This window comes from Manis pentadactyla, chromosome 4 (assembly GCF_030020395.1).
Source record: "Manis pentadactyla isolate mManPen7 chromosome 4, mManPen7.hap1, whole genome shotgun sequence".
Taxonomy (NCBI): Eukaryota; Metazoa; Chordata; class Mammalia; order Pholidota; family Manidae; genus Manis; species Manis pentadactyla.
Genome location: NC_080022.1, coordinates 241,543 through 268,026, shown reverse-complemented (window position 1 = coordinate 268,026; position 26,484 = coordinate 241,543). Strand labels below are relative to the sequence as shown.

General features: G+C 64.1%; 3 protein-coding genes across 18 annotated transcripts in view; 2 read left to right on the top strand and 1 right to left on the bottom strand.

Annotated features, from left to right (window-relative positions):
• C4H1orf159 (chromosome 4 C1orf159 homolog) overlaps window positions 1–5,617 on the top strand; it is a 37,357-nt gene extending 31,740 nt beyond the window's left edge. For 8 of the 11 annotated variants that reach the window (XM_057499583.1, XM_057499585.1, XM_036882616.2 and 5 more), the window contains 6 exons: window positions 388–474; window positions 791–856; window positions 2,180–2,314; window positions 3,250–3,275; window positions 3,356–3,386; window positions 4,435–5,617. In XM_057499583.1, coding sequence (XP_057355566.1) covers window positions 388–474; window positions 791–856; window positions 2,180–2,314; window positions 3,250–3,275; window positions 3,356–3,386; window positions 4,435–4,532 — 443 coding nt within the window. In that variant the 3' untranslated portion in view covers window positions 4,533–5,617. Of the gene's footprint in view, window positions 1–387; window positions 475–790; window positions 857–1,181; window positions 1,711–1,730; window positions 1,860–1,938; window positions 2,065–2,179; window positions 2,315–3,249; window positions 3,276–3,355; window positions 3,387–4,434 lie in introns of those variants that run through there. The other 3 variants (XM_057499587.1, XM_057499589.1, XM_057499588.1) reach the window with 3 other exon arrangements.
• Window positions 5,618–9,907: 4,290 nt separating this feature from the next.
• RNF223 (ring finger protein 223) lies at window positions 9,908–13,220 on the top strand. Its single transcript, XM_036882753.2, has 2 exons — window positions 9,908–10,406; window positions 11,914–13,220. The coding sequence occupies exons 1-2, from the start codon at window positions 10,107–10,109 to the stop codon at window positions 12,688–12,690; spliced, it is 1,077 nt and encodes a 358-aa protein (XP_036738648.1). The 5' UTR covers window positions 9,908–10,106; the 3' UTR covers window positions 12,691–13,220.
• An 818-nt stretch (window positions 13,221–14,038) lies between these two features.
• LOC118911081 (tyrosine-protein phosphatase non-receptor type 11-like) lies at window positions 14,039–25,585 on the bottom strand. 6 transcript variants are annotated; one of them, XM_036882749.2, is made up of 15 exons: window positions 25,454–25,585; window positions 19,758–19,880; window positions 18,980–19,177; window positions 18,143–18,329; window positions 17,945–18,064; window positions 17,609–17,722; window positions 17,374–17,470; window positions 17,098–17,177; window positions 16,550–16,705; window positions 16,228–16,359; window positions 15,396–15,550; window positions 15,228–15,295; window positions 14,999–15,147; window positions 14,830–14,927; window positions 14,039–14,372 (listed from the first exon to the last, which is right to left on the bottom strand). In XM_036882749.2, exons 1-15 carry the CDS (start codon window positions 25,465–25,467, stop codon window positions 14,249–14,251), a joined length of 1,815 nt encoding a protein of 604 aa, XP_036738644.2. In that variant the 5' UTR covers window positions 25,468–25,585; the 3' UTR covers window positions 14,039–14,248. The 6 variants fall into 6 exon arrangements, 4 of the variants coding, with proteins under 4 accessions (XP_036738644.2, XP_036738647.2, XP_057355552.1 ...); XR_005024328.2 differs by lacking the exon at window positions 25,454–25,585 and having other exon boundaries at window positions 14,039–14,736; window positions 15,036–15,147; window positions 19,758–20,148; XM_036882752.2 differs by lacking the exon at window positions 25,454–25,585 and having other exon boundaries at window positions 14,039–14,736; window positions 19,758–20,142.
• Window positions 25,586–26,484: the final 899 nt, after the last annotated feature.

Genomic DNA, 26,484 nt, shown 5'->3' with positions numbered 1-26,484 from the left:
CATAATGGGCTGGGCCTGGCCACGCATGGCAGCCGCAGGTCCCTGGCCCTGGTCCAGGTCGGGTGAAGACTTAGTGGCAGGAGGTGGACACTTGCCTGTGGTCCTCTCCAGAGCATGAGGCCTACGTGACACCTGCTGATTTCAGATTCCATCCCTGGGCTCTAAAGCGTTTCCTGCAGTGTCCTGTGAAGGAGCCCATGAGAGCCCTGTGGGAGAGAGGGCTACCTGGGGTTGGGCTTGTTGCCTTTTCTGAAATGGGAGTGCCCTTCCAGCCAAACTCCCAGAGCCGGTTATTAACACTCTTGAATGAACGTTGTTTTGCAAAGTCCAGAAGATGGTCGGCTAACACGGGTTTGCCTTGAGCTGAGTGGCCTTCTCTCGGGACAGGCTGCTACCGGCACTGGAACGACGATGGGAGCGTCAGCTGCATCCGGTGCAGGAATGGGACCAACAACGGCTCCGAGTGCCGAGGCCGTACGTTGGCGCCCCGGGCACCCCTCCCCCTCCATACCCACCCTGCCTCCTCTCACTGGCAGTCCACATCCCCTGGTTCTGGGGGACTCTGAACATTTGTCAAATGAACCCAGGGTCCCGCCCAAGCCCTCCTGTCCATTCTGGATGGCCGTGGGGGGCACCTCTATCCCCAGGGCCCCTCTCTTTCGTGCCTGGATTCCCTTTGGGGCTGCATCCCTGGGGGTCCTCCGTGGGGTTCCCATGCATGGTCCAGGACACCCCAGTGGGTCTGGGCTGCCCACAGAGCCAGCAGCCCTGATGGCTTCCTTCCTTACAGTCGCTGGCCGGGGCACCCAGCTCCCAGTGAACAGAAGCACAGCCATGCCTGGGCGGCCAAATTTTGGTGAGCCTCTGTGTAGGCCCTGGGGGAGGGGCACCCAAGCCGTTCAGTGCAGACCCTGACCCCTTGAGATCCAACTCCACCCATCCTGGTCATGGAGGGGGCCAGCAGAGGGTCCGGCCACCCAGGGGCTGGGGTCTGCTGACACCGAGCAGGTTGACGGTGGGGGCTCTGCCATCGCCCTCCACGGGCCTCTGATTGGTCCTGCTTAGCAGAAGCCCTCGCAGCTGCACACCTTTCCTGTGCCCACCCAGCCCCTTGGTCTGTAGGAGAACGCAGGAGATCAGAGATCAGAGGACACTGAAGGTCCCCTTGCCCCTGTCCCCAGCTGCTCTTCTAGAATGTTGGCCCGGAGGAGACTGCAAACACTGCATGTGCACCCTACCCTGGTCCTCGCGATTCTGAGGGACACACAGGGCCCATCTCCTGGGCCTCTGTCCACCCGGCTCAGCCGCAAGGGCCCTGCTGTTGGAGTGGGGCCTGTGTCGGCAGTGGCCACCTCCTCTTCTGAGGTGACCAGGTCCTGCTGGCAGTTGTGTCCCCCTAGACCCTGGTCCTTCAGCAGAGGACGTGTTGGACCTGGGCCGAGGACCAAGGCTCTCTGCACGAGTCAGGACCGGAAGCAGTGGCCATGTGCCGGCCCGGCCTGCTGAGGCCCACTGCACAGAGCAGCATCTAAGGGTGGGGCCGGCTCAGGCAGCCGGCCTCCTGTGGCACGAGGCTGAGTCTGGCAGTCGGGTCTGCAGGTGGTGCTGGCGAGTCCAGCTAGTGAGCTCGTTGATGCTGTGGCAAATCTGAGGCGGGACACGCTCGCCCCCTCAGCTGGCATCCTGCTGGGCTCCAGTATAGCCACAGACGTGCCCGTCCTGTATCTCAGGGTCAGGAGGGCATCCCCACAGGCATGTAAGAGCACATTGCCCCAGCTGATGGGTCAGCGACTATCCAGGGCTCTCAGCCATCTGCCCACCAGCCTCTCCTGGCCCCACATAGGCAGAGATGACAGCGCTGGGAAGTTCCCTCCAGTGACAGTGAACGGGCACCCAAGTGCCGAGGCTGAAGGCTGAGTCCCAGCCGCTGGGTTGCAGGCTCTGACCCGGCAGGCCAGGGGGTGCGGGGCCCCCATCTGCACCGAGTCTTGAGGAAGGAGACGGGGAACTCAGGTCCTGCCTCCCCATGAGAAGCCGAGTCAGCTCCCCAGAGCCTGCTGCCAGGTGGGTGGGCCTGTGAGGGGCTCCCGAAGCTGTGGGGGCCCCCGTGTGTCCGGGGAGCATGGTCCCGTGGGGAGCCCGCTGGGCCGGCCGCCCCAGCCGCCCACTTTGCGCGCAGGCGGCCACCAGGCGGCAGCTGCCCTCCTCCTGGGGACGTTCCTCATCAGCTCCGGCCTCATCCTCTCCGTGGCTGGGTTCTTCTACCTCAAGCGTGCCAGTAAGCTCCCCAAGGTCTTCTATGGAAGAAACAAAGGTATTCCCTCATGCCACCACGGCAGCCCTGCCCATCCAGAGGGGTCCTGCTCAGTGCACACCCCTACTCGAGCCGCAGCACTGCTGAAGCAGAGAAGGGTCAGGGGCAGCCAGTGCAAAGCCGTCTCAAGAAACAGCGCCAGGGCACTGTGCTGTCCCGTGCTTCTCACGCCCGAGAGTGGGGCAGGTGCTTCCCGGGAATGATCCTGCACAGATTTCCTGGGGGTCTCAGTGCAAAGGCTTTGGTGGACACAGCATCTCGGTGTCATGGTGGGGTTGCCAACGAGAGGTAGGGCTGGGCAGGCATCCCCGGCCTTGGGGCTGCCTCTGCCCTGCAGCTCTGTCTGCTGGGGCTGAAGGTCAGGCTGGGGCAGGGACAGTGGGGCTCCCCTCACCCCAGCTTGCCCTGGCTCTGCCCATCCTCCCCAAAGAGACAGGAGTCACTCCTGCTGTGGCCTTCCTGGGTGACGGGGGGTGGTCTGGCTGGCGGGTCTGACACCTCAGTGGCAACTAGGCAGAGCCCAGCCCATCAGAGGCCCCCTCACCCTGTGCACCCACCCTTAGCCAGCCCCGGAGCCCTCGTGGGCCTGTAGCTTGGAATCGGCCCTGGGAGGCTGCTGTGCAGTGGCTCAGGGGTCCCAGTGTGGCACATGCAGTGGCTCTCTCTGCCCCAGCACCAGACAGCTGCGGGGTGGGTGTGGCGGTCACGAGGCATGCCCATGGCCCTGGGTGGCTCCCACTAAGGCACTTGGCGGCCCCCTACCACCAGTGCAGGTGGGAATGTGGCCAGGCAGACAGCCAGGCTGAGGGCCCTGTTGGGCAGGCATGGATTGCGACTTTGCTGGGCCTGGAATTGTGTGAGAGCCTTTGCAGGCCCTGCGGACCCCCACCCAAGGTGAGGGAGCTGCCTGCTGACACCTGTCTGTTGCCCCGCAGCCCCTGCCCTGCAGCCTGCTGAAACAGTAAGTAGCAGGGAGGCCAGGCTGCCGTGTCCGGAGTGGTGCTGGACCCCCTGGCCTCACTGCCTTTTCTCCTTTCCAAGGCTGCGATGATCCCCCCACCACAATCCTCAGGTATGTCAGCTCACACTGTCTGTCCCTGTGCAAGAATTCACGATGCCAGGTGCTGGGTGTTTCCTGGACCGTCCCATCTGCAGGATCAGCTGCCCTCCCAGGGCCGCTGCAGGGATGGGCTGGGCTCAGCAGGGACCTGGCCGTGCACCCCCACCAGCTCTTGGGACGCCGGCCCAGGCCCTTCAACCAACCACAGCTTCTCTGCCTTCCCCGTTCATTTTGAGTTGTCAGCCTGTCATCCCTGCCATCCTCGCTTGGCCCTGAGCCAGGCCCTTGGCTCTTCCTGAGCAGCAGCGGGCACAGGGGCCAGGGGCCAGGAGCCCCCGACCTCCCCAGTCTGTGTCTGACCCTGTGCAGAGGTCTGGAGTGGGGACAGGTGAGGGTGGCCCTCCTCTGGGGACAGAGAGGTGACTTGGTCAAGGCTCGGTCTGTCCTGCTTGGTAAAACACCAGAGTCTGATTTCTCCAAAGCAGTACTTCGACTTCTTACGTGCTCTGTGTCAGTCTCCTGGGGCGGCTGCATCAGATCCCTCGGACAGGGCCCCGGCCCCCAGGACAGTCTCTAGGTTCCGGAGCGCAGAGACCAGAATCAGGGTGGTGGTGGTGGGGGTGCCCCCTGGGGAAGCCCCTGGGCTTGTGGCGCCTCCAGCCTCCCCTCCCAGCTCCACGTGGCCTTTCCCCTCTGGGCCTTCTCTTCCCTCCTGGTCTTACCATGTCTGCAAAGAGCCTTTTCCTAGGGTACACCCTCAGGTGCCAGGGATCAGGATGGGGACATGTCTCTGGGGGCCTCATCCAGCCCTACGTGGCATCGTGTGAGCTGTGCCTTCTGGGAAGGCCAGGCCCAGGGCCCCGGGCGTGAGGCGAGGGCGCCCAGGATGAATAGGGCATTCAGCACAGAACTGCCTGTGCCCACAGGCTGCAGCTCTGGCTTGTCTCCCCACTGGCTGCTCCACACCCGACCCCCGAGAGTTCCGGTCAGGGCTGTGACCCGGGGCCGCCCCTGGCATCCCAGACCCACTCTTGACCCACTGTCTCTGACCCTGTTTCAGTGCGGAAGCCACGCTACGTCAGGCACGAGCGGACCTTGGACAGAGACGCGGGCCCTACTTCTGTCTCCTCGGTAGAGACTCGGGTCAGCAATGTCTGACCTGAAGGCCCCCCTGCAACTCCTCACCCCACCTTGGAGGGGGCCCAGCACAAGAGGGCAGGCACTGCCCAGTGAGGCCTTGGGACAGGCCAGGACACGGTCCCTGGCTCAGCTTGGGAGCCCACCCAGCTGCCACACCACTTCCTCTTTCCCTGCCCACAGCTGCTTGGGGTCACTGAGCAGGAGCGGGCATCCCCGGACAGGCTTACGGGGGCGGCCCTGCAAGGTCTGTGCCTCTCAGGAGGGACAGGGAGCTCCCAAGAGCCTGTGGGGTGGGGCCCGCCGAGGGCTGACAGCTGCACCACCAGGCCGAGTGGCCCCTGAGCACCCGGCTAGGAGGAGGGAGACTGAGGCCTTTGGGTGTCCCCGACAGTGGTGGAGCCTGTGGTGGTGCAGGCTTTCCAAGGAGAGGTGCCTGCAGGGCTGTCTTTCTGTGGCGGACAAATCCCTGCCCAGACACCCATTTCCAGGAGCCGCAGGAGTGGGTTTCCTGACTTCTGTCTGTTTTTAAGTAGAAATGCATTTTGTAGAAAAGCCCCAGAGGCACTGTTTTCATCCACCCCCACCTGACCTGCCCCCATGTGTGGGCCTCAGGCACTGCTGTCCTCAACCACGCAGAGATGGACACTGGTCCGAAGCGGCTGGGGATCAAGACCGGGCCCCCACAGGGACACCTGTGCCCAGGGCCACGCCTACCTGGGACTGCTGCGTGCATGACTGGCCTCCCCAGCCTGCAGAGGACCGTGCTGGCTGGCCTTCCCTTCTGGCTGCACTAGGCCTCCAGACACGTTTCTGGCTCAGCTGGCTGAGGACCGCTGGGTTCCTGTGGCGTTGCCAGCCCCACCCTACACACATGCCCTGGTCATGACCGAAGCCTTCAAAGTTCGGTCCACCTGGAGGGGCCAAGGCAGACCTGCAGGTCACCCTCTTCAGCACCACGAGACCCATCTTGAGTGTTTACAGTTTAAGGATATGAGCTCGTGCATCAAAACTTGAACTAGAGACCGTCTAGCAGCCCAGAGGGCATGCTGGCTTAAAATCTGTCAAATAAATTATTCAGGGCTTCCCCTCCTGCCCTCACCACTCTTGAGGTTCATGTTTCTAAGTGAAGGAGCCCCACCCAGGCCTGGCCCCGCCTGCCCCACTGCCAGAGCCACTACCCCAGGTGGGGACGGCACAGGGAGGCATGGGGGCCCCTCCACGGGACCAGCACCCCCACCCTATCCCTGCGCCTCTCCTGGGCGGGTTCCACCTTTCAGGTTGTGATCACTGGAAGAGGGACCTTGTCCCAAGCCGTCTCATGAAGGACAGCCCAGTGGCCCCCCCAGCCCCGTCAGGAACTGGGCTGGGAAAAGTGTGGGTGCCTCTTAGGGAGGCTTTCCTGTAGGGAGGGACATGGAGGTTACCAGTGACTGTAGGCCCCCTCGCGGACAGGACGCCCATGGGTCTCGGCTCACAGACCCCAGGAGGAAGTCACAAATGGGCGGAGTACAGGCCGGGGTCACCGTGGGGAGGCAGGGGTTCCTCCCCAAGCCAGTGAGTGGATGGCTCTTTGGAGGGGCTGGTGGGTATGGGGACTCTGCTGACAGGTGGTGGGACTGCCCCCGGCTTCATCCCTGGACACCCCTGCCAGAGCCGGCCAGGACTGAACGGCAGCAGGCGGCCCTGCCCTGGCTGCGGCTGTCCACTGCAGGCCTTAGATACCTACTCTTCCTGTCCTTGGGAACGACAGGTCTGAGGTCTGTGGCCAGAGGGGCACCTGTGGGAGCCTCTGCTCTACCCTGGGCCCACACACCAGAGCAGCCAGAGCACAGCAAGTCTCCCTGAGGCCCTGTCCTTTGTTCTGGAGAATTCCTGCCCCACAGCTGACAGCCTTGAGGGGCAGTGAGGTTGCTGTGGGCTCAGGTCGACCCTTGGTGCCCCCAGGGCCCAGCCATGGTAGGGAAGCTGGCCCCCAGAGCCACCCCTTCTCTACGGTTGAGAACCCCTCAGGGCCCTTGGCCGTCCCTGAGTCCACCTGACTTCGAGCCAGTGTCTGCAGCTGTGGGGGGAATGCCTAGCCAGGCTGACTTGGTGATTTCCTAGTGGCTGGCGCAGGGTCCGGCCCCCTCCCCCCAGAATGAGTCCCAGGGGACCGGCCCGGGTGGCCCCTGAGGCCGCGGAGCCCACCGTGCCACCCTAGCTGTGGCCCCTGTAGGGAGGGAGGCAGACAGGAGGAGACGCCCTTGCCCCACACCCAGTTTGCACATAGGCTTCCAGTTTGGAGATGACGGGAAATGCTGACCAGTGTTTGGCCAGGCCCAGCACAGACGGTCCCCCAGCTGGTTCCCACCTCCCCATCTCCTCTCCAAGGTGCAAACCAGAAACCTGGGGTCATTCGGCTCCCGGTGCCTCCCCTGGGCCCCCTCCAGCCCACAACCTGTGGCCTGCAGGCCCCACACGCCCTCCCCTGACCTTCAAGGCCTATGGGGCCTGTCCCTGTGGGCCCTCAGCCGTGCTGGTCTCCCCTCTGCTAGGCATCCCTGGGACCAGCTGTCTCAGGCCCCCAGACAGTGGGGGATGGGGTCACTGGACTCTCCAGCCCTGTAACCCCGACAGGGGTCCAGGCTAGAAAGGTATGGGGGGAGGGGAGTGCCTGAGGTCGGTTGGGAGGCCTGGCAGGGGCGGGGCACAAGCAGTGGGGGCCCTGCGCAGCCGCTTCCCCAGTTTCTATCCTGAGCGCCTCACCCAGCCCTTACCGAGACTCCAGGCACCCACAAAAGACAGCAGCTCAGGACAGAGCAGGCAGGTGGGGCGCCTGACTCCGCAGTATGCCAATTGCCGGGGGCCCTCCCACAGCCCCCATATGCAGGTGAGCATGGTGTGGGGGTTGGACAGCAGGCGCAGCCTTGGGTCACAGCTGGCAGCGACCCCGCACCGGAAACACTGAGAACCCTGAGGTCAGCAAGAGTGAGAGCCCACCGCAGCCTGAGGTGATGCGAGAGCAGAGTTCCTGGCCAGGGCCCTGGGGAGCCCAGAAGGAGCTGGCCGTGGCGAGATGGGAGGGGGCAGGAATGGCTGAGTCCACTGGTCAGCCTGGCAGGGCCGCCTGGTTCCCAGAGGGCAATGCTGAGCCTTTCAGGAGCCCAGGGCCCAGAGCCATAGGCTGTGGCCAGACCTGCATGCGCACCGCACTCCGGAGCCCCTGCTTCTGGGTGGCCTCCGCGTCTGCCTCCCCAGCACTGGACGGTGGGGACACTAGTTCCTGCCCGTGTCAGATGCACGGCCCTGATGTGCCCTGGCTGGCGTGGGGGGGTGGGGGGGCAGAGCAGTCAGCAGGTCCCCTGGCACTGGGCAAGCACCCAGGCCCCAAGTGAGCCCTGAAGCCCCCCTGCCTGCCCCGGCCAGCCATGCTCAGGACTCTGAGGTCGGTTCTGTCCCCAGAGCTGGAGTGGGGGAGCACATCCAGTGGGACCGGGGGGCTGCAGGCCTCTCTCCTCACCCGGCCAAGGAGAATCCTGTCCAGCCCAGAACTCCCAACATCCAAGAGCCACACCTGGACAGGGGTGGTCCCTGAGGGCCACGGGCTCTCCTCGGTCCAGGGAGTCCCCAGACTGTGGGGTCACATGGTGGCAGCCCCGATCCCCAACGGGTGTGCCCGCCTGCACTCAGCCTGGCCAGCCCACTGGTGCGTGCACTCCCATAGAGGACACGTGTGAGCACGGCTTCAAGTGCCATCTGCCCGTCTGCCAGGATGGGCAGTGACCCAGTGTGTGGCTACCAGGTGGGCCAGCCAGGTCCTGAGCTGCCCTACCTCCTGCACAGCAAGGCCAGGGCACTGGCGCAGATGGCACATTCCTCAGGCCGTTGGCCTCTGGGCACTGACTGTGTCTGAGGAACTCGAGTGACTTCAGAGCCGGGATATTCCCAGGAGCCCTTGGAAGGCCAGCCAGGTCCCGAGTGGGGACCAAGACACTTCCTGGAGGTAGCATGTGACCTGAGTCACAACCCCTATAGGAACCAGAGCTCCAGCTGGGCCCCGCCACGCAGTAGCTCCCCACACTGAGTCCCAGCCCTCCCCCTGGATCCGCACCCCTCTCTGGGCCCACATCTCCCCACTCTAGCCCCTCTCCAGGCACCCCCTTCCCTGTCCCTGCCCCCTTCCTGGGTCTCCCTCCCCTGTCTCCACCCAAAGACCCTCACTGAGATGATATCTGGTTATGGGGCCGACCCTGGAACCCAGCCCCCTCCTCAGCCCAAGTCCTTCTTCTCCTCTGGCAGGAATGGGGCAGCCCCCACCCATAGTCACCCCATCTCAGTTTCCATGAGAGTCTCAGCCCCCCTCTGCCCCAGCCTCTACCTAGCCACCCCTCCCCATCCTACTGTGGCCCAGCCTCCTAAGGCTTGGGACTTCTTCCTGACCTCTGACCTCTGTTGGCTCTTGTGCTTCTAGTGCTGTTGGGGCTGGGCAGCCTCTGGGGGTCCTAGGCCACCTGCTGAGGCGGTCAGTGGGCAACTGCCAGGTGTGGGCATAGCCCGAGGTGTCTATGGGGTGAGGGGGCTAACCCCCAACCCGGTGGACCCACTCTCCCAGCCTCACCAAGCCCAACACCCACTGCCACAGGCTTGGGATTGGGGGTCCATCCCACGCCCCGGGCCCAGCCCAGCAGCAGGGGCCCCGTCTGAGTGGCACCGAGGTGCATTATGTGTGCTGGTCATAGCCAGGGGCAGAGAAGCTTGGGAGCAGGAGAGCCAGCCATGCCCCTGGGGGCCAGGAGGGCAGGTGTGAGGCAGGAGTGTGGCTGGGGCATCTCAGGCACAGGGTGGCTCGTTCCCAGCCCAACCCCCAGGCTCTTGCCAGCTGCAAGCCAGGCGTTCGCACGGGCTGACCCTTCGGTTGGCTAGGACCCCCCACTGGCTGGCTAAAACTGCTCCCTTCTAACCCAGGAAGATTCCTGGACCTCCCAGCTGGGTCAGGGGCTTCCTTGGACTTCGGGATCTCTGCTCCTCCATGTGTGACCATGGCTGCCCCAGGAGACACTACCTGAAACAAGTCCTGTGGCCAGCCTGGTCCCTGACTTGGCCTCACCCCCGATGCCACACCCAGGGGGTGCTTCCTGATTTCTTCCCAGACCTCACTCCCAGCGCGTGAGGGCTGCAGGAGAGGGGTGGGCTGGGGCAGCAGAAGCACGAACCTGGGAAGCCGTGCGTGTGTGTGCATGTGCGTGCTGAGTGGGTGTATGGGTGGGGGAGGGGGCAGGAACCAGGGGCTGCTGTCCTCAGAGGGGCCCTTTCTAGGAGGCCCACCCGGGAGCTCAGGTGCCACCAGGGCCTTGAACAGGGTCAAGGAGCAGATCTGTCTCCAGAGGGGCTTCTCCAGCATCCCAGGGGCCATGGAAAGGTTTTATCCAAGCATCCAGCTCCCTCCAGACTTGTGCAGGCTGTGGATGTCTATAATGCCCCGCAGCCTCACCCCAGGCTCTGACCTTTCACCTCTGACTCCCCACCCTCTGCTTCCCAGCCTGCCAGGGAGAGGATGGGAGGCCAGCCAATCCCAGAGGCCCCTGGCCCCACCCCTGGCCAGCATGACCTGGAATGTATAAATACACCTGCCAGGAGCACACGCCCAGAGAACTAACACCTGCTCCGGACAGAAATCCACACCTGGAAGAGCGCACGCATCCCCCTGCAGCCCACCTGCTTGGACAGAGCAGAGGGCACACCTGCCAGACTAGTGCCACTGGGACAGCTGCTGGCAGCCAGCTCCACAGAGGGACACCTGCCAGGTGGAGCACAGGCCTACCCAGTTCAGGGGAGCTGGGCAGGAGAGCTCGGAGCCTGGCCGTGGCCAGCCAAGAAGCTCATGCCGAGGCCCTACTGACCTCCACCCACCAGGTACGGCCGGCTCAGCTGGCATTCACCTCTCACCTGTACAAGCTCAGGGTGGGGTGCCTCTGGGGAGGGGTGGGGCCTCAGTGCCAAGAAACCAGTTATATGGAGCACAGCGACCTGAGGGTGAACAGCCCAGGGTTCCCCCAGATCCTCTGAGGCTGCCACTAAGCTTGTGGCCACAGCTATCACCAGGATGTGGTGACCTCCAGGATGTGGTGACCTCCAGGATGTGGTGACCTCCAGGATGTGGTGACCTCCATGCTGAGGTGCCAGGGGCACTGGTGACATCACAGTGACATCACCATGACTCACAGAAGTCACAGTCATGATGCAGCAACCTGAGCCTTCACGGCGTGTCACCTCTAAGTCACCCACTGGCCCACCTGGACCAACCAGAGTCAGGGTTGGGGTCACTTCTGGGGGAGCCTCCTGGGCTCCACAAGGACACGTGGCCAGGGTCTTCCCAAAGGCCGTGGTCTCCTCTGTGCACTAACCTTACCTGCCCCTCATTCAGGCAGGACCTGTGCGGCTGCCTGGGGTGGAGACCTTGGCCCCGGGCAGGGGTGGGAGGGGGGGCCGGGCCTGGGGGACGGGCAAGTCCCCTGTGCAAACGTGAGTGGGTCAGGAGGAGGATGTCGGCTGCACGCTCGCGCGGCCCCTGGGGTGGCAGGCTGGCCCAGAGGGTGGCTGGGGCTCGTCCACCTCCTGCCCCCTCCCCACAGGCTGAGGTGCACCTCCAGGCCCAAGGGCTGGCATCAGGCCCTGCTGGTTCCAACAGCATGGCTGGGAGACAGACCCTCCTTGGGCGGGCTCCCACCCTGCTCAGACCCTCCCTGACTTCCCGCAGCCCGACCTGCCACGGCCAAGAGTCCTGACCCTCACCTGGCCAGGCCCAGCCCCCTGCCCTCACAGGGCTGCCTGCAAACTGGGCGTGTGCCAAGCAAATCAGGCGTGAGCACCAGGATCTGTGTTCAAACCCACTTAACCTGACCCAGAGCCACACCCCTCCCATGAGAGCCCAGGTCCCGCTGGCCTTCTGACTGGGTGGCCCTGGCTGAGTCACCCCCCACCCTCTGAGCTGCTACTCCACACAGCGCCTGTTGTGTGTCACATGACCTGGGCCCAGCCTTGCACAGCCCAGAGTCACTAGTCACTATTGTGGGACATTGTCATCACCACCTTTATTTCTGCCCAGGTTGCACTGCCAGGCAGGGCACGGTGGGCAGGAGGTGTCCAATAAGCAGTCAGCACGATGCCCCTGTGCACGTTCTTAGAGCCCCCGGATGCTCACCCCGACCTCAGCATGTGAGGAAGTGGGGGACACAGGGTTACTTAGCAGAAAGACTTCGAGTCAGAAAGAGATGATAAGACGGCACTCTTTGGAATTGCCCACCGGGGGCCAGTGGCCTTCCCAGGGTCTCTGGTGCTGGTTCCAGGCAAAAGAAAGGGACAGTGCGTGGATCCGGAAAGGGCAGGCTGCGGTCACTCACAGTGGCCTGTCGTCCCACAGCTCAGCACCATGCCATCCAGTCAGCAGGTATGGCACACGGCCGTGCCACCCCCCAGCCGGAGCAGCCCAACAGCCATGGGGCCCAGGTCCCCCAGCTCAGCCAGCAGCCCCAGGTCCCCCGGGACCCCCAGCACCCCAGGCTCCGAGAAGGTGGCCTCCCCTCTAGAGTGCTCCATCTGCTTCTCGGGCTATGACAACATCTTCAAGACGCCCAAGGAGCTCTCCTGCAGCCACGTCTTCTGCCTGGAGTGCCTGGCACGGTTGGCAGCTGCCCAGCCGACAGGCCAGCCTGGTGGCGAGGCTGTGCCCTGCCCGTTCTGCCGGCAACCCACAGCTGTACCTGCTGCCGGGGCCCCTGCACTGCGCACCAGCCGCCAGCTGCAGGCCAAGCTGCCAGGGCACCTGCGACAGGAGGAGCCCGTGTGGCTGGAGGGCACGAGACTGTGCTGCCGCCCCTCGCCCTCGGCCAGCGGCCTCCCAACACCTGGCTTCGTGAGTGTGGATGTGGGTCTGAGCAAGCCCACTCAACCCACTGTGCCCACACCTGCCCCGGGACCTGCCCATCATCGGGGCCGCCTGGCCCGCTGCTGGGCCCGCTGTGGGGACTGGAGGCGCATGGCGCTCATCACAGCCCTCCTGCTTGTGCTGTTCTGCGTGGTGCTCTGGCCGGTGCAGTGTGCCCTCAAGACCGGGACCCTGCGCTGCCTCCCCCGGGCCCCCACCGCTGTCACCACCACCACCACCACCACCTCTCTTGGGCCCCTGGCTGACAACTAGGGTTGGCCACCCCACCACAGCTCCACGTGTGAGTCTTTGACCCACACTGGGGTCACGGGAGTGCAGCAGCTGTTGGGAGTTGCTCTCCCAATCCCCAGAGGAGCCCCAACATCTCTGAGAACCCCATACCCTATTCAGCTCACCTGCCCCCAACTCTATGGGGCTGGGTTCTCGTGGGTTGGTCAGAATGGTCCCCAAAGCCTCCAAGAATCACAGGCTCCTATGGGCCCCAGAGTCTACCCACTAACTCCCATCATACAGGTGGGGAAAACGGCCCAGGAGAGGCTGCCGGGTAGGCCCCTCCCTGTAGGCGCAGTGAATGGCCCCTTGCTGAGGAGGGAGGGGCTCGCCGAGCTTATTTTCACATTTCACCCACTACTCCTTCCCAGACTCCTCCCCGAGGGTGGGGCATGCTAAACCCCCTCCAACTAGGGGGACCCACAGAAGGCAGTGGCAGGGAGCCCAGCCCCCGCGAGTCCATCCCACCCTCCTGAATTGCACATTTTTTAATAAATTATTTTGTATCCACATTTGGTAAGGAGTCCTCACCCTGTGTACCCTCCTCCCTGCGCTGATGAGCCCCCCCAACCTCAGAGAGCCTCAGTCCAGACACTCCCACGAGACCTGGTTCCCAGCAGCCCCTAGAGCAGGTGGGCCACAAGTCCTAGGGGGTCCAAGTCCTGTCCCCTCTGGGCTGTGTAGGCTCTAGAGCAGTTCTGGACTTGGCTGTCCCCCACTGGACTGTGAGGCTCCCCCAGGGAGATGGGAGGGCCCAGAGCCCCTGGGGTGCAGTGGGGCAGCAAGACAGGGTCAGGCCTTGGCCCGACCTCCCTCCTCCCCTGGCCCCCGCTATGGTCACACTGGGCCACACCCTCAAGAAGTCATGGCCCCACGGCTTTGCTGGGGGCCCTGACTGGAGGGCCAGAGAACCCCGTGAGCCCCTGAGAACCAAGGACTAAAGGCCAGAGAAGCAGAGGTGACCCCCAGCCTGTCCTGAAGATCCAGACTCCCAGCAGAGCCTGTCCGGGCCTGCCTGGCAAGCGGCGCGGCCAAGCGTGGTGTCACGAGGGCCCGGGAGGGAGTCCTGCCAACAGCCACCCCACCTGGTTGTGCTGTCAGCCCCAGGAATCCTGCACCACCAGGTTGCATGGTGAAGAGAGGCCAGGCAGCTCTGGCTCTGTAGGTCTTAGCCTCCACCTTCACCCCAAAGCCCAGGACCTCCTGTTCCAACCAACTGAGCCTCTGGCTGGGGTGGGGAGGGTCTCAGGAGACCCTGGAGAAGCTGAGCCCAGTCATGGGGACCCAGAGGCACCCACCTGTGCCCCAGGCCCTAGCAAAGACACACAAGTGAGAAGAGAGTATTTTACTGAGGTCACCACGAAGACCCAGGGCTGCCTGAGGTGGAGGTGTGGCCACGCACATGCCAGTGACATCACACCTGTCACACGGTGGCCACGCGCCCACGGAGCCTCGTCCTCGTCACAGCAGGGCCGGGCACCAGGCTGCACACGCAGTCGGCGGAGCATCTCGCACTTCTCTCATCCCGCAAGCATTGTCCTCACGCAGCCGCAAGGCGAGGGCCTCGGCCAGGCCCGGACACAGCAGGGGCCCAGCGCAGCCAGGGCCGACCCAGGCCGGTGCTGTGGGCAGGGCTGAAGCAGCTCTGAAGCGGGTGGCGCAGTCTGCAGGGGAGCGGGCACAAACGCTGCTGGCGAGGCAGGGCAAGCACAGACGGACACTTGCACACAGACCGGCCTTCAAACGCGTGGCACACAGAGGGCAGCACGTGGCTGTGGCCCCCCACACTGAGAAGCCCCAGCCCTGCAGCCCGCCTCCCCCTCCCTGGGAGCGCCAAGGCGGCTCCACCCCACTTCGAGGCGTCCAGGCCTCCCCCGGCGCCCCGACAAGCTCCGGTCCGCACTGTCCTGAGCAGCCTTTGAGAAACCGGAAGGCCGGCCCGGGGCCTCCGGCGCGGCCGGGGCGGTTGGCACTCAGCGCCCGGGGGCCGGCAGGTTCTCGTACACGCCGCCCGAGGCCTCGGGGGTCCTGCGGGCGGAGGCGGGGTTCGGCGGCGCCCGGGGCGATCTCTCGTGCCCTCACCGCCCCGGCCGCCCGGCCCCGCCCTGGGACCCCACTCACGCCGCTGGCGCCCGGCTCGGCGCGGCTCCAAGGCAGCGGCGGCGCTCGGCGGTCGCGGCGCCCACGTTCAGATAGCGGCTCTCGTCCCGGGGCTCGCGCTGGGGGGAGGGGCCTCCGGTCACCGCGGTGACGTCAGCGCATGCCCGCCCCGCCCCCGGCCCGCTCCCACCTGCTCGCGCAGGCGCAGCTGCTCGCCCTGGATGTACCGCTGCAGCGCCAGGTACACAAACTTGTACTGCGCCTCGGTCTGCACCATCCCCGAGCGCTGCCGCCGCACCAGCTGAATCGTCCTGGGGACGTCGATGTCGCAGTCCAGCCCTGCGGACGAGGGCGCTCAGGGCGGGGCGGAACCCGCGGGGTGGGCAGGACGGGGCGGGGCCCGCATCCGAGAGGCTCACCGTGTCTGCGGAGGAGCCCCACCAGGATGTCAATCACGATGATAGTGCCAGTGCGTCCGATGCCGGCGCTGTGGGGACAAGCAGGAAGCTTGCGGCGAGGTCCGGGGTCGAGGCCGTGGCCCCAGCCTGTTGCGCCCGCGGTTCCCGGGTGGCCGCGCCCCGCCGCACCTGCAGTGCACCACCATGGGCCCGGCCCCGGGCGTGCTGCTCTGGGCCCGGTTCACGTCGTCCAGGAAGTCTAGGACGCCGGCGGGCTCGGCGGGGACCCCATGGTCGGGCCAGCTGAAGTACTGGTAGTGCTTCACGGTGCGCGGCGGCCCCTCCTGGGCGGGCGGACTGTGAGAACCCGACACCGCCCAGGGTCCGGCCCTGAGCCGGCGCCCCAGAGCTCTGTGACCTCCGGGGCGGGAGGGTCGGGGCGGGAGGGTCGCAGGGGATGAGCCGGGAAGAGGCAGGCCTAGCTCGGCGGGGTTTGCCAGCGGCGGCCAGCAGGGCCAAGGCCCACCAGGAGGAGGGAGGGAAGGATAGGATTTAGGGCTTGGGGGTTCCCCGGATGGCCCCAGGCAGCTCAGGCGCCGCAGTAAGAAGGGGGTGGGTCATCGGTGGGGAGGGAGCAGGCTTGGGGGGCAGTGAGTTCTATTTGGGAAGAGCCAGATGTGAGGGGCCTCCAGGAGTCCCCAGGTGGTCAGACAGATCTGTGCCTGGACAGAAACAGGCACCACTGTCATACAAAGCTGATGAGGTGGCCCAGGAGACTGCGGAGGGCGCCTGCGAGGCTGCCCTGGAGCCCGGCAGCTGGGGTTGAGAGTGTGGCCCTCCTCAACACGGCCCATCAGAGCCCAGGCTAGGACCACGTCCACCGGGGAGAGGGGACATGGAAGCCACCAAGGCCAGAGAGGCAGGTAACGGGGGGCTCTCCCAGCACAGCTTTCAGCACAGACCTGGAAACTTCCCAACTGCTCTGACCCCGGCCCCCCAAGTCCCACTGCCCTCCTCTCACCTGGTCTGACCGCCACACCTGCAGCTCCCTCACACAGTAGCCATGGGCCTGGTTTTCAGCCAAGTTGCACACACGCACACAGCCATGTTCTTGGCTGCCGTGCGGGTCTGGCCAGTATCGGAAGCATTTGTTCTGGGAGGGAGGATGCACTGCGTCACCCCCACACCCTGCCAGGGACACGCACACAACACACATACATACGGGGGCTCTCCAGGGCCCTTCCACCTCCTCCCAGCATCACAAAGGCTGAAAGAGAGACAAGACTGGGCCAGCCCCCAGCGCAAGTCCACAAGGGCACACAAGGACAAGCCCACCCTCTTACCCGGCCTCGCTCCACCTCCCTGGTGGTCATGACAATGACCCGCGTGTTCTCCTGGTACACCATGGCCCAGAAGGCAGCCACTGTAGTCTGCAGACAGCCCTGGGTGGCAATGTACACCTTGCCCAGTCCCTGGCCTGGCTTCTCATCTGGGTCACTCTGAAAGGGGGAGGGGGCCAGCGGCCTGCTGTTTCCAGAAATTAAAGTGTAGGAGGACAAATGCAAGTCTATGCACATGATACGCAAAGTAGCCCGAGGTGGCTCATGAACAAGCCCTTCCACCCTGGGCTAGGGAAGGGTTTAGGGCCCATATTCAGTCGAGCCTGCTCTGAGGAACCTTAGGGAACTGCTGCCCCCAACTCCCCACCCCTGAATATCTGTTGTGCTGCCAGGACCCCTGGCTCTTCCCAGGCCTGCCAGCAGGAGCTCCAGGCTCATAATAGGGAAATAGGGTGACTGGCATGCGGCCAGACATGGCTCAAGATGTCCTGATGGATGCTTGCTGGCCATGCACACAGCTGGGTGCCCACACTTGCCTCCCGCACACCCACCTTGATGTAGTTGGCATTGATGTAGTCAGCTCCAGGCATGCTGTTGTCCACGTCATGCAGGCTGACACGGGTGGCATCGACTGGGAAAGGGGAGATGCTGCTCAGGCCTCCAGGGGCGAGGAGGGGCTCACAGATCCCACCCACCTCCTTGCCTGCTGACTGCCTGCTGTGAGCAAGACAGGGAGGAAGGGGTCCTGCACATTCAGGGGAGTGTGCAGCGGTGATGGGAATGACCGGCCCACCCAGTCAGATGGGCCCTGCGACCCTGGCCCTCACAGGGAAGGATGTTCTTGTAGCGATTCTTGGGCTTGTTCTCCAGCCGCTGTCCCTCCTTCCGGGGATACAGGAGCCGGCATTCCTGCTGCTGCAGCATCTGGGGACATGGGTGCTTCAGCTTGTTACCCCCGACCCCTCCCCAGAGCCCCCAGTGCCCAGCCCCTGACCCAGGCCCCTCTGCTGGCCCTCTCTCTAGCCCAGAGGGTGGGACTAGGGGCCGCTGGCCGCTGGGCACCTCAAACTCCTCCCAGAAGCCCTGCTTGGCCTTGTCGCCGGTTTCCGTGGCCTTGCTAAGCTCCTGCACGCGGCTCTCCATGCTTGTGGCATTGATCCTCGTGGCCTTGAGGGGCTGGCAGGGAGAGGCTGTGTCAGAGCCTAGCAGGGCTCAGTCACCTCCACAGTACCCTCCCCAGGGGCGGCTGTCCTGGCCCCCCAACCTTCCCCTTGGCCACCCTGCCCCAGGGCTGCTGGTCACCCTTTTCCCTGGGAGGGGCTGTGCCCGTGGGCTTGCCCCCACCTCCAGGGGGAGAAGCCCACTCCAGATCCCCAGGTTCATGTGCTGGGGGCATACCTGCTTGAGGTGCACCACAGCCCCCGACTTCTCCACCATGGGGTTCTTCCTGTAGCACTCGACCAGGTCTTTGAGGGTGTCGAATTGTTCCCCACCTCCCACGTCATACTTCCCATCTGGCTGTGGGGGCAGCAGTGAGGGGCCTGACCACTGCCCACCTCCCCTGAGTCACAGCCCCTCCCAGCCACGGCCTCCCACCTGGAAGCGGATCATGATGTGGGTGACCCGGGGCTGGCAGTCCACCTTGTCTGGCTGCTGCGTGAGCACAGACAGCACAAAGTCCCCAGGTTTGCTCTGACTCTCTCGTACCAGGAAGCTGCCCGCACGCCCCTTCTCCATTAGCAGCTTCTCAGCCTCCTTGCCAGACAGGTGCCCGTGGTACCAGCTGGCCCAGGGCAGCGAGGACGGGGAGCACAGGTGAGGCTGAGGCACAGACCCCCCTGCAACCAGACGGCTCCAAGCAGACACTGAGACACAGAGACGGACAGACCCACCCAGACCTCAGGTGCCCAGGTGTCCCCCCCCCCACCCAGCAGGCCTCAGTAGGCAGCCCACCTCTCTGACCTTCGCCCATCCCAGCAGCCCCCAGGCGACAGGACCAGTGGGCTCTGCAGGGCCCTGGACAGCCACCAGGTGGCAGCCTAGTTCCCAGCAAGGTGGAGCAGGGCTACCCCTCCCAGACCAGCCCCACCCCAGGTCCCTGGCAAATGTATTTCCCTCAGGCATCAGCAGTGCAAGATGGGGATACTGGGGCTGAAGAAACCTGCTCCCCCCAAGTCACCAGCCGGGAGGACTGAGGTGAAGTGGCTGCAGGACCCTGCTGCACACTCACCCCTGCAGCCGGTGCCCGGAACCCAGGCGAAAGGAGGCCCAGAGCCCCAGGTGTAGGGCAGCAGGACACGCCCTCAGCTTTGCCCAGCACTGGCCATGGGGTGGAGGACACCCTGGGCCACGCCCCACAGGCTTGCCCCTTGGACACTTTGATGCACACGTGCACAGACACACAGTTGCCTGGACAGACGGCCCCACGCTCACCGCTCTGACGTGGGGTCCTGGCAACCCAGGGGGTGCCGGAGCTCCACAGGCGCCCCGCTGCGCTCCCGGAGCAGACCCCCGTGCTGGCCTGTGTAGTGCTGCACCAGCTCCGCCAGGGTCGCGAACTTCTCCCCGCCATACAGGTCGTAGTAGTCGCCCGTGTTCTGGATCTTGATGTGGGTGACCTCGTTGTGGCGCCTGGAAGGGCGAGAGGCCAGCTGCCCTCTAGAGGGGAGCTCTGCTCCCACTGACCCCCTCCTTCCCATCGCCATCTTCAGCTTCTGGAATAGTCCTTGGGCTTTTCCTGCCCTGAGGGTTTGGCCTCAGCAGTTCCCCTGCCAGGAACTTGGCAGCCAAGGCCAGGCCCCTCCCTCTGTGATTCCCCACCCAGCCTGTGTATGGGCCCCACCCTGGGCTGTGGGCACCTTGCCCAGGCTGCCCCCACTCTCCCCCTACCCCGAGCAGTCAGGACTGGGCTTGCAGACCACTGACTGACTCTCCCTTGGCCTGCTGGCTGAGGCCGGGGTAGCCCTCACCCCGCGCCACCTGCCTGGGGGCCTCCAGATGACTGGAGACAGGGCCCCAAGACAGTGTCCTCCAGGCCCTGCAGGTGGCTTGGGAAGCCCCAGGGAAGTTCATCCTGAGGGCTAATCTCATTCTAACCTGCTGCCTCAGGTTTGCAGAGAAAGACCTAGAGCCCTTTTGGAAGCCCCTTCCCTCGACTGTCACTCTCTCAGGCTGACCCCTTCCCGTCCAGGGAGGACCCCATGGCACCCACCTGACAGACAGTGTGAAGCCCCCGGGACAGCTCTTGCTGGGTCTTGCCAAGAAGCTTCCATGCTGGCCCCTGGACAGGAGCAGCTTCTCTGCCTCAAACCCGCCGATATTGGGGTGAAACCACCTGGAACGGGGGCAGCTAGTTGGTGACCCCAGAGAGCTGGTGACACGGAGCATGCTGGGTCCATGCCCCAAGTCTGATGCACACCTGGCCGCCATTGTCGCTGCAGCAAACGCTCACGAAGACCTGCGGGCCCCCCCCACTTGCAACCATCCTGGGCAGTGACCACAGGGCCTGCAGCCTGCGGTCTGCGGAAAAGGAGGTGGAGCTGTGGGGTCTCAGGGACACAGAGGGGCAGAAACTCTCCTGCAGCGGCAGCTGGGCAGCACCCTACAGGGCCGCCATCTGGAACCTGGGCTCAAGCTCTCTGGTCCCTCCCAGCCCTGCCAGGTCAGCCAGGCTCCCTTCCTGCCCCACCTCCCCAAACCCCGCCCTGGCCACTACCATCTCCCATGGCACCTGTGCAGCCTGAGTAACTCCAGCGCCATGTCAGTCCCTTGGTCAGGGGCCCCCAGGACAAGAGCACAGCCCTCAGGCTTGTCTGCCTTCCGCTTGCAGCCCCAGCCTCCTCCACACAGTCCTTTGCACCCCAGGCCTTTGCTGCAGCTGTCCTCTGCTCCCTGGCCCACATCCACAGGGCTGTCCCCTCACTGTCTGTCACTAGCCTGCTTTGCTTCTCTTCATGGCGTTTGCCACCTCCTCAACCTGTGCTCTGCACTTACTGGCCTGTCTCTCCCACCTCCAGAAGCTGTGCTCGGAGTGGCATTGCATCCCAGCACTGCAAGCAGTGCCTGGGTGTCAGGGAGGCCACTTGAGGTAAGACCTGGACGGGTCAGCAAACAGAGGCGGGGGTGGGTGAATAGGTGGCAGGATACCTGAGAGGGGTGCCGCATGGCCGGAGCAGGGGGGACACCCGCTGACAGGCACACCTCTGTGAAGGACTGGGGAAGGGATCCCAGCCCCACTCTGGCCCTGCCCCCACAGCTGTCTTTCCTCGCCTCTCCCGGGTCTGCACGTGGGCCCGCATCCGAGGGGAGCCGCTGCTTCCTTGACTGCTGACTTCTGTCTCATCCATTCGGGCAGGAGTTTGTGGGCCCAGGGTTAAATCCCACTGGGTGGTAGCCCAGAGCCTGTCAGAGCGTGGGCTGAGTGAGGGAGTGAGGGTGTGAGCGTGTGGACAACCTCTCTGCTTCTGATGCCCCATTGTAACCTCGTAACACTGACTGGTCCACAACCAACAGTGTCTCCTGCAGGGTGGCCAAGGCTCTGAGTGAATCTCAGTGCAGCAACTCTCCCCAGTTCCCTGCACAGATGGCACGTCGTGTGGGGGAGTGTCATGTCCAGGTGCTGCATCCAGTAAGAAAGTGGGCCCCCAAAGCCACCTCCACTGCCTGGCGACCCCCACACTGAGGCCCCTAAGACAGCCTCCTGGGCACAAGTGTTGGGGGGTTGCTGTGCCCTGTATGGACCCTACCCCCACCCCCTTGGCTGACCCAAGAGACGGGAGCAGGGATGGTCTTGCCGCCAGAGATCTTTCTGGAAAGGGAATTGGATCACGTCTCAGCTGTCCTCTCCCTCCAGGTCCCCTTTCTTCAGGCCTCCCTTTGTCCCTGCTCCACAGAGCCCCCGATGCTCACCTGTGCTGGCCAACACGCAGCCCAGAGCACATGTGGGATGTGAATGTAAATGCATTAAGATTCAACAACATCAAAATTCCAGTTCCTGGGTCACCCTGGCCACAGCTCATGGCTGGAAGGCACGTGTGGCCAGCAGACTTGGCAGTGCAGGAGGCCTTGTTCCATCATCGCAGAAAGCTCCCCTGGCCTGTGCTGGTCTCCACTGCCCACCCCGCCAGAGTCCTCACCTCTGCCCTCCTGCCCACTGAGACCTCAGCCCTTGAGGTCCTCGTTGCCCTCAGGGCCCAGGATCAGGCCTCAGGCACCCTCTGCAGATTTGAGCCCATCTGTCCTGTGTTCTCCGCTCTGCTGTTCTCAGGAGCTCTCCAGCCCCACTTCCCATTTCCCCTGGCCAGGGGCCTCTGCTGGGCCCTCTAACCCCTCCTCTTTCCTACCCTTCAATGTCAGAGCCCCAGCCTGTGTTCCACACGTGTCTACGTGTCCATGCACCCCACCCGGGCTCTAGACTTCAAATTCATGGTGCTTCTCCTCTCAGCCTCTCTGGAAAGGCCACAGCTCCTGTCTTTACATTCACCAAGCTCAAGGCCCCAAACCTGTCTTCTACATTGCCCCCTCACCCATTGCTCAGGATACGGCCTGCAGCCCCTCACGCTCTTTCCTGGCGCCATCTCTGGCCCGTGGGCTCTCACTTCCAAATGCAGCCAGAGCCGACCATCACCCTGGGCTCAGCTCCCACCAGCTCACCTGGACTACTGATTCCAGGCCTCATCCTTGACCCTGCAGCCAAGCCATGACTGACAAAGGGATCCTCAGAAAATGCACATCAGAGCTGCAAGAACTGGCCAGCGGGTCGCTGTGGCTCCCCCTGGGAATCCTCCTGTTCTTGTCTCTGTTCCCTGACCTCACCCTTGTCTGGCCACCTCTGTCCTGACCCTCTGGACCTCACGCCTCCCTTCCAGCTCACGGCTCCTGAGAGCTGCCTCCCACCCCCCAGCCCCACCGCTGCTCCCGACTTCTATGTGTGGCTCTGGTTAACAGTGACAGGCAACAGGCACTTACCGTATTTGTGTTTATTGGTGACCCTGTGTCTTCGCCACGGCCTGCCTGTTCTGAGCCTGATGGCTCTCTGGGGTTCATGTATTGGTTCAGAGAGTCTCAGAAGCTCAGACGACCTGCCCAGAGCCAGCCAGCTTGGGCAATACCCTGCCCATGCTCTCCCTGGGAGAAGGGGCCAGGTGCTTCCTGGACACATTTTGGGCCTGGCGTCTTGAGTTCCCTCCCACACTGCCTTGCAGGGGAGTCAGAACTGGGGGCAGTTTTAGTTGAGTGGACCAGCAGGTGAGGCCGCCAGGAAAGGGCCACGGCCTCATGCCATCAGTGGGCCTGCACTGTGGTGGGGGGAGGGGGGTTGGAACCCAGAAGACGGCTTCCAACCCCCTTGGGCCACCTACTCTGCTGAACCACATCCTGTGCCCAGATGCCCCCTCCCCCTGGCCCAGCAACCTCAGCCTCCAGTCCAGGACGGGCCAGGCCCGGAGTGTGGGGGCAGAGTGGAGGTGGAGGCCCAGAATCAAAGCCACAGAGAGGGCTGAAGGGCACCTTGTTTGTCCTTTTGGGGACTCTCGATCATATTTTCCACCCTCCTCTCCACCCTGCAAGCTGCCACTGGGTCTATCAGGTGGAAATCTCCATGGGAGGGGCATCCTGAGAGATTGCAGCCGTGCACACCACACAGCCCTGTCCCCACACCAGGCCTGGAGGTGGAGGCAAGGCTGGTGCCCAGCCAGTGCTGAAGGGGTTGGAGGAGGCAGGAGGCCGTGGGTCCCCACAGACTTGCTGTGCAAGGAGGCCACCTCTGTGCGAAGGGCTTCCTGCTCCGTGGTGGGTCAGGGCCATATAGGTGGGGTGGACAAGTACACTGGGCCCCCGACAGGTCTGACAGTCAGTCAGTGCTCAGGAGGCCAAGGACAGCCCAGGTCACCAAAGAAATCAGCCTGAACCCAGACTGGCCATTGGCTGGTCCAGATCCCTGCATGGCCTTGGCATTCCGTCTGCAGATGGCACAGCTCCAGCCCTGGTCCCTGGGAGACATATCAGTGGCCTACGAACATGCCCACACACACATGATACAGGGGCTTGACATGACGGCAGGGCAGATACTTTCTGATGATGGAAGACACACAGGCCAGAAAAGAGTCCTGGACTGGAATATTCCAGGGCTGAGAACTCCAGAGCCCCACTCCCTGCCCCAGGGCCCCGGGCCCCTGGGCCCTGGCCCCTCCTAGTCCCAGAGAAACCTCAGCCAAGGTCTGTCCTGGTTATACAACCAAATTAACAAAGAGACATGCTTTCCCCTCCTAGGAGAGGGGAAACCTTAGGGGGCTCGGCAGGTGTCCCCTCCCCATGGGACCCAGCCCCCTCCCAGACACTAATATTGACACATCAAACCACAGAGCTAGGCAGGGCCTGTGCCCAGCCCTGTCCCACGGCCCTGGAGTCCCAGGATGATTTGTGCTGATGGAGGTGCCCGTTGACCCACAAACCACAGGGCCACGGAAGGGGACGTGCAGCGGGGGCAGGTGCAGCGGGCCTGCCCAGACCTGATAGGGGTGTGGGCAGGGGCCCAGCGGCCAGAGGACTGACAGTCCAGATGGTCATCGCAGGGGGGTGGGGAGGGATTGGCAAGGGCAGGCAGAGCCCCACCCGGGGCTTTCCCAGGCTGGCCTAGGGTCACATGTATGTGACATGGACATGGCCTTCTCTGGGCACCAGCACTTGCCCAGGGGACAAACAGGAGGCTGAGGGGACCCAGAGGGGCCATTCCAACCAGACGCTAACTCTCCTTCCCTGGGTTCTGGCTGGAACCCCAGGGCTTTGGGGCTGACAAGCCTGTAGGGATCTAACTCGCTCCCACAGTTCCTGAGCCCCAGCGGGCCCTTGATGCTGCCAGAAGCCACCAGGCCAGGCGTGTAGAGATCCTGGTACCCACCACTGAGGAGCTGCTGGTGGGGGGCAGCAGGGGTCTCCAGCTTGGGCTAAAGACCTGGCTCAGACAGGAAGACACTCTGTGGGTCTCACGGATCAGAACTTGTCCAGCCCCTCACTGACCTAGGAGGTCACACAGGATCATAGGGTGACGGCTCCTGCGTCCCCCCCAGCTTCATCGAGCCCCAGAGGGGGTGCTCTGGGTGTGTCATGTGCTGGAGAATGGTGACATGCGTCTCACACCTGTGTGGCTCCCCACAGACATCCACGTGCACGCCCGGGGAGCAGGGCTCCAGCAGAAAGGGCAGGAAGTTACCGTTCCTGTAACACTCCCATCTGCCCTGGCCATGGAGGCGGAAGCCGGCTCGACCTGAAGCCTGTCCTGGCTTTCACTGGCATTCACTGGCTCCACCCCTAAACCTGGCCTCTGGGGAGGTCTGAAGGGGAGATGAGCCTGTCAAGGAAAGGCCGGTCCTTGCAGGTAGAGAGGGTCAAGCAGCCAGGGGAGACCAGACCCTCCACGATTCCCCAGTGCTGCTGCTGTGAGGGTCAGGCCTAGGGAAGGACGAGGCGCCCCTGCCGGGCAGGACATCTCTCTGGTGGCCAAAGGGGAGCCTGGGGCAGGGCAGGGCCAGGGGGGCGGGAGGGTCTGCCACTACTTGACACCTATGCCCACTCTAGGCCCCAACCACTGCCAGCTGCCACCTGCAGGGCATCTTCTGTTTCCAGTCAGGGTGCCTCTGACCTCCACCCAGGCCTACCCTCTCCCCGCTCCCCAAAGGGGAGTTCATTTCACCCGTCTGAGTGGGGCCTGGTCTCACCCTCCCTCCCTCCAAGGCTGAGGCCTCCATTGCTGGACGCGGAGGGGGCAGGTGTCAGATCAGGCCTGGGGGCGACCTGGCAGAAGCACAGACGTCCCGAGTGAGTCGCATTTCGTCCGCACCCCCGTCGGCGCCCACGGGACCCCAAGCGCATCTCTGGGGTCCCGGCGTCGGCCACCGCGCGTCGGCTCACCTGCGCGAGGCCATGTCTGCTCCGCACCTCGCGGTCCGCGGTCCGGGCGGACGCGCCCTCGGGCCGGTCGGTAGAGGCCCCGCCCCGAGCCTCGCCCCCGGCTTCCTTAAAGGCGCCGCGGAACTTGGGATGAAAGCAAACGGTTTCGAGGGCGCCGAACTTCAGAACGGGCGGGGCGGGGGTGGTGTTCCCGCGGGCGCCCCGCGGCGGCGCGCACACGCAGGCCCGAGAACCCGAGGCCTTCCTGGGCGCCGCGTCCTCGACGGGGAAGGCGGCTGCGACCCCTGCCGCGGGGGGCGCGGGACGGGCCCCGGGCTGGAGGAGCGGCATGGCTCAGGCCCATCCGTCCCGCACCCTCTTGCCCCCTCCCGGGCACCTGGGCCCGCGACCCGCCCCGCGCGGCGCGCGCTCTTAAGTCTGGCCGATTCCTGCTTAGCCCCCAGGAGCCCCTGCGGCCCTTCCAAGCCCGCCCAGGGCCCAGGGAAGGCCCCTGGGGTCCCCCTGCCCATCTGTACCGGCGCCCGCCACCCGGCCTCGGCCTTACACCTCCCGCGGCTCCGTCACCCTCAGGTCTGGATTTGAGTCACTTTTTCTTGGGTCACTCCTCGAACCCCAGACTAATAGTGCCCCCACTCCCTGTGCCCGCTGTAACCCGTCTGCCCCCCCAGCACCTCTCCCTGTCCCCTCCCCAGCACCTGACAGCTGCCTGGCACATAGCAGTCAGTCCACTCTGAGCAAGCAGGTGGAACATTAATGCATGCGAAAGCCAACACCCAGGGGCTGAAGGGTCACCAGGGTGCTGAGCAGATGGGTATTTTTATTTATTTATTTTCTATTCACACAAAATCATAAAAGGACACTTCGTTATCGTTAATAGAAGTCAGGCTTCCTAGGAGGACTCCACAGACCCTCATCTCTCGTTTCTTGTTGGACAGTCAGCCCAGCTCCACAGCACCAGCCCCTAGAGGGCCTCCTGTTTAAGGTCTCCCAGCAGGGCCAGTGGTCACCCTCACATTTGGGCCACCCACTCT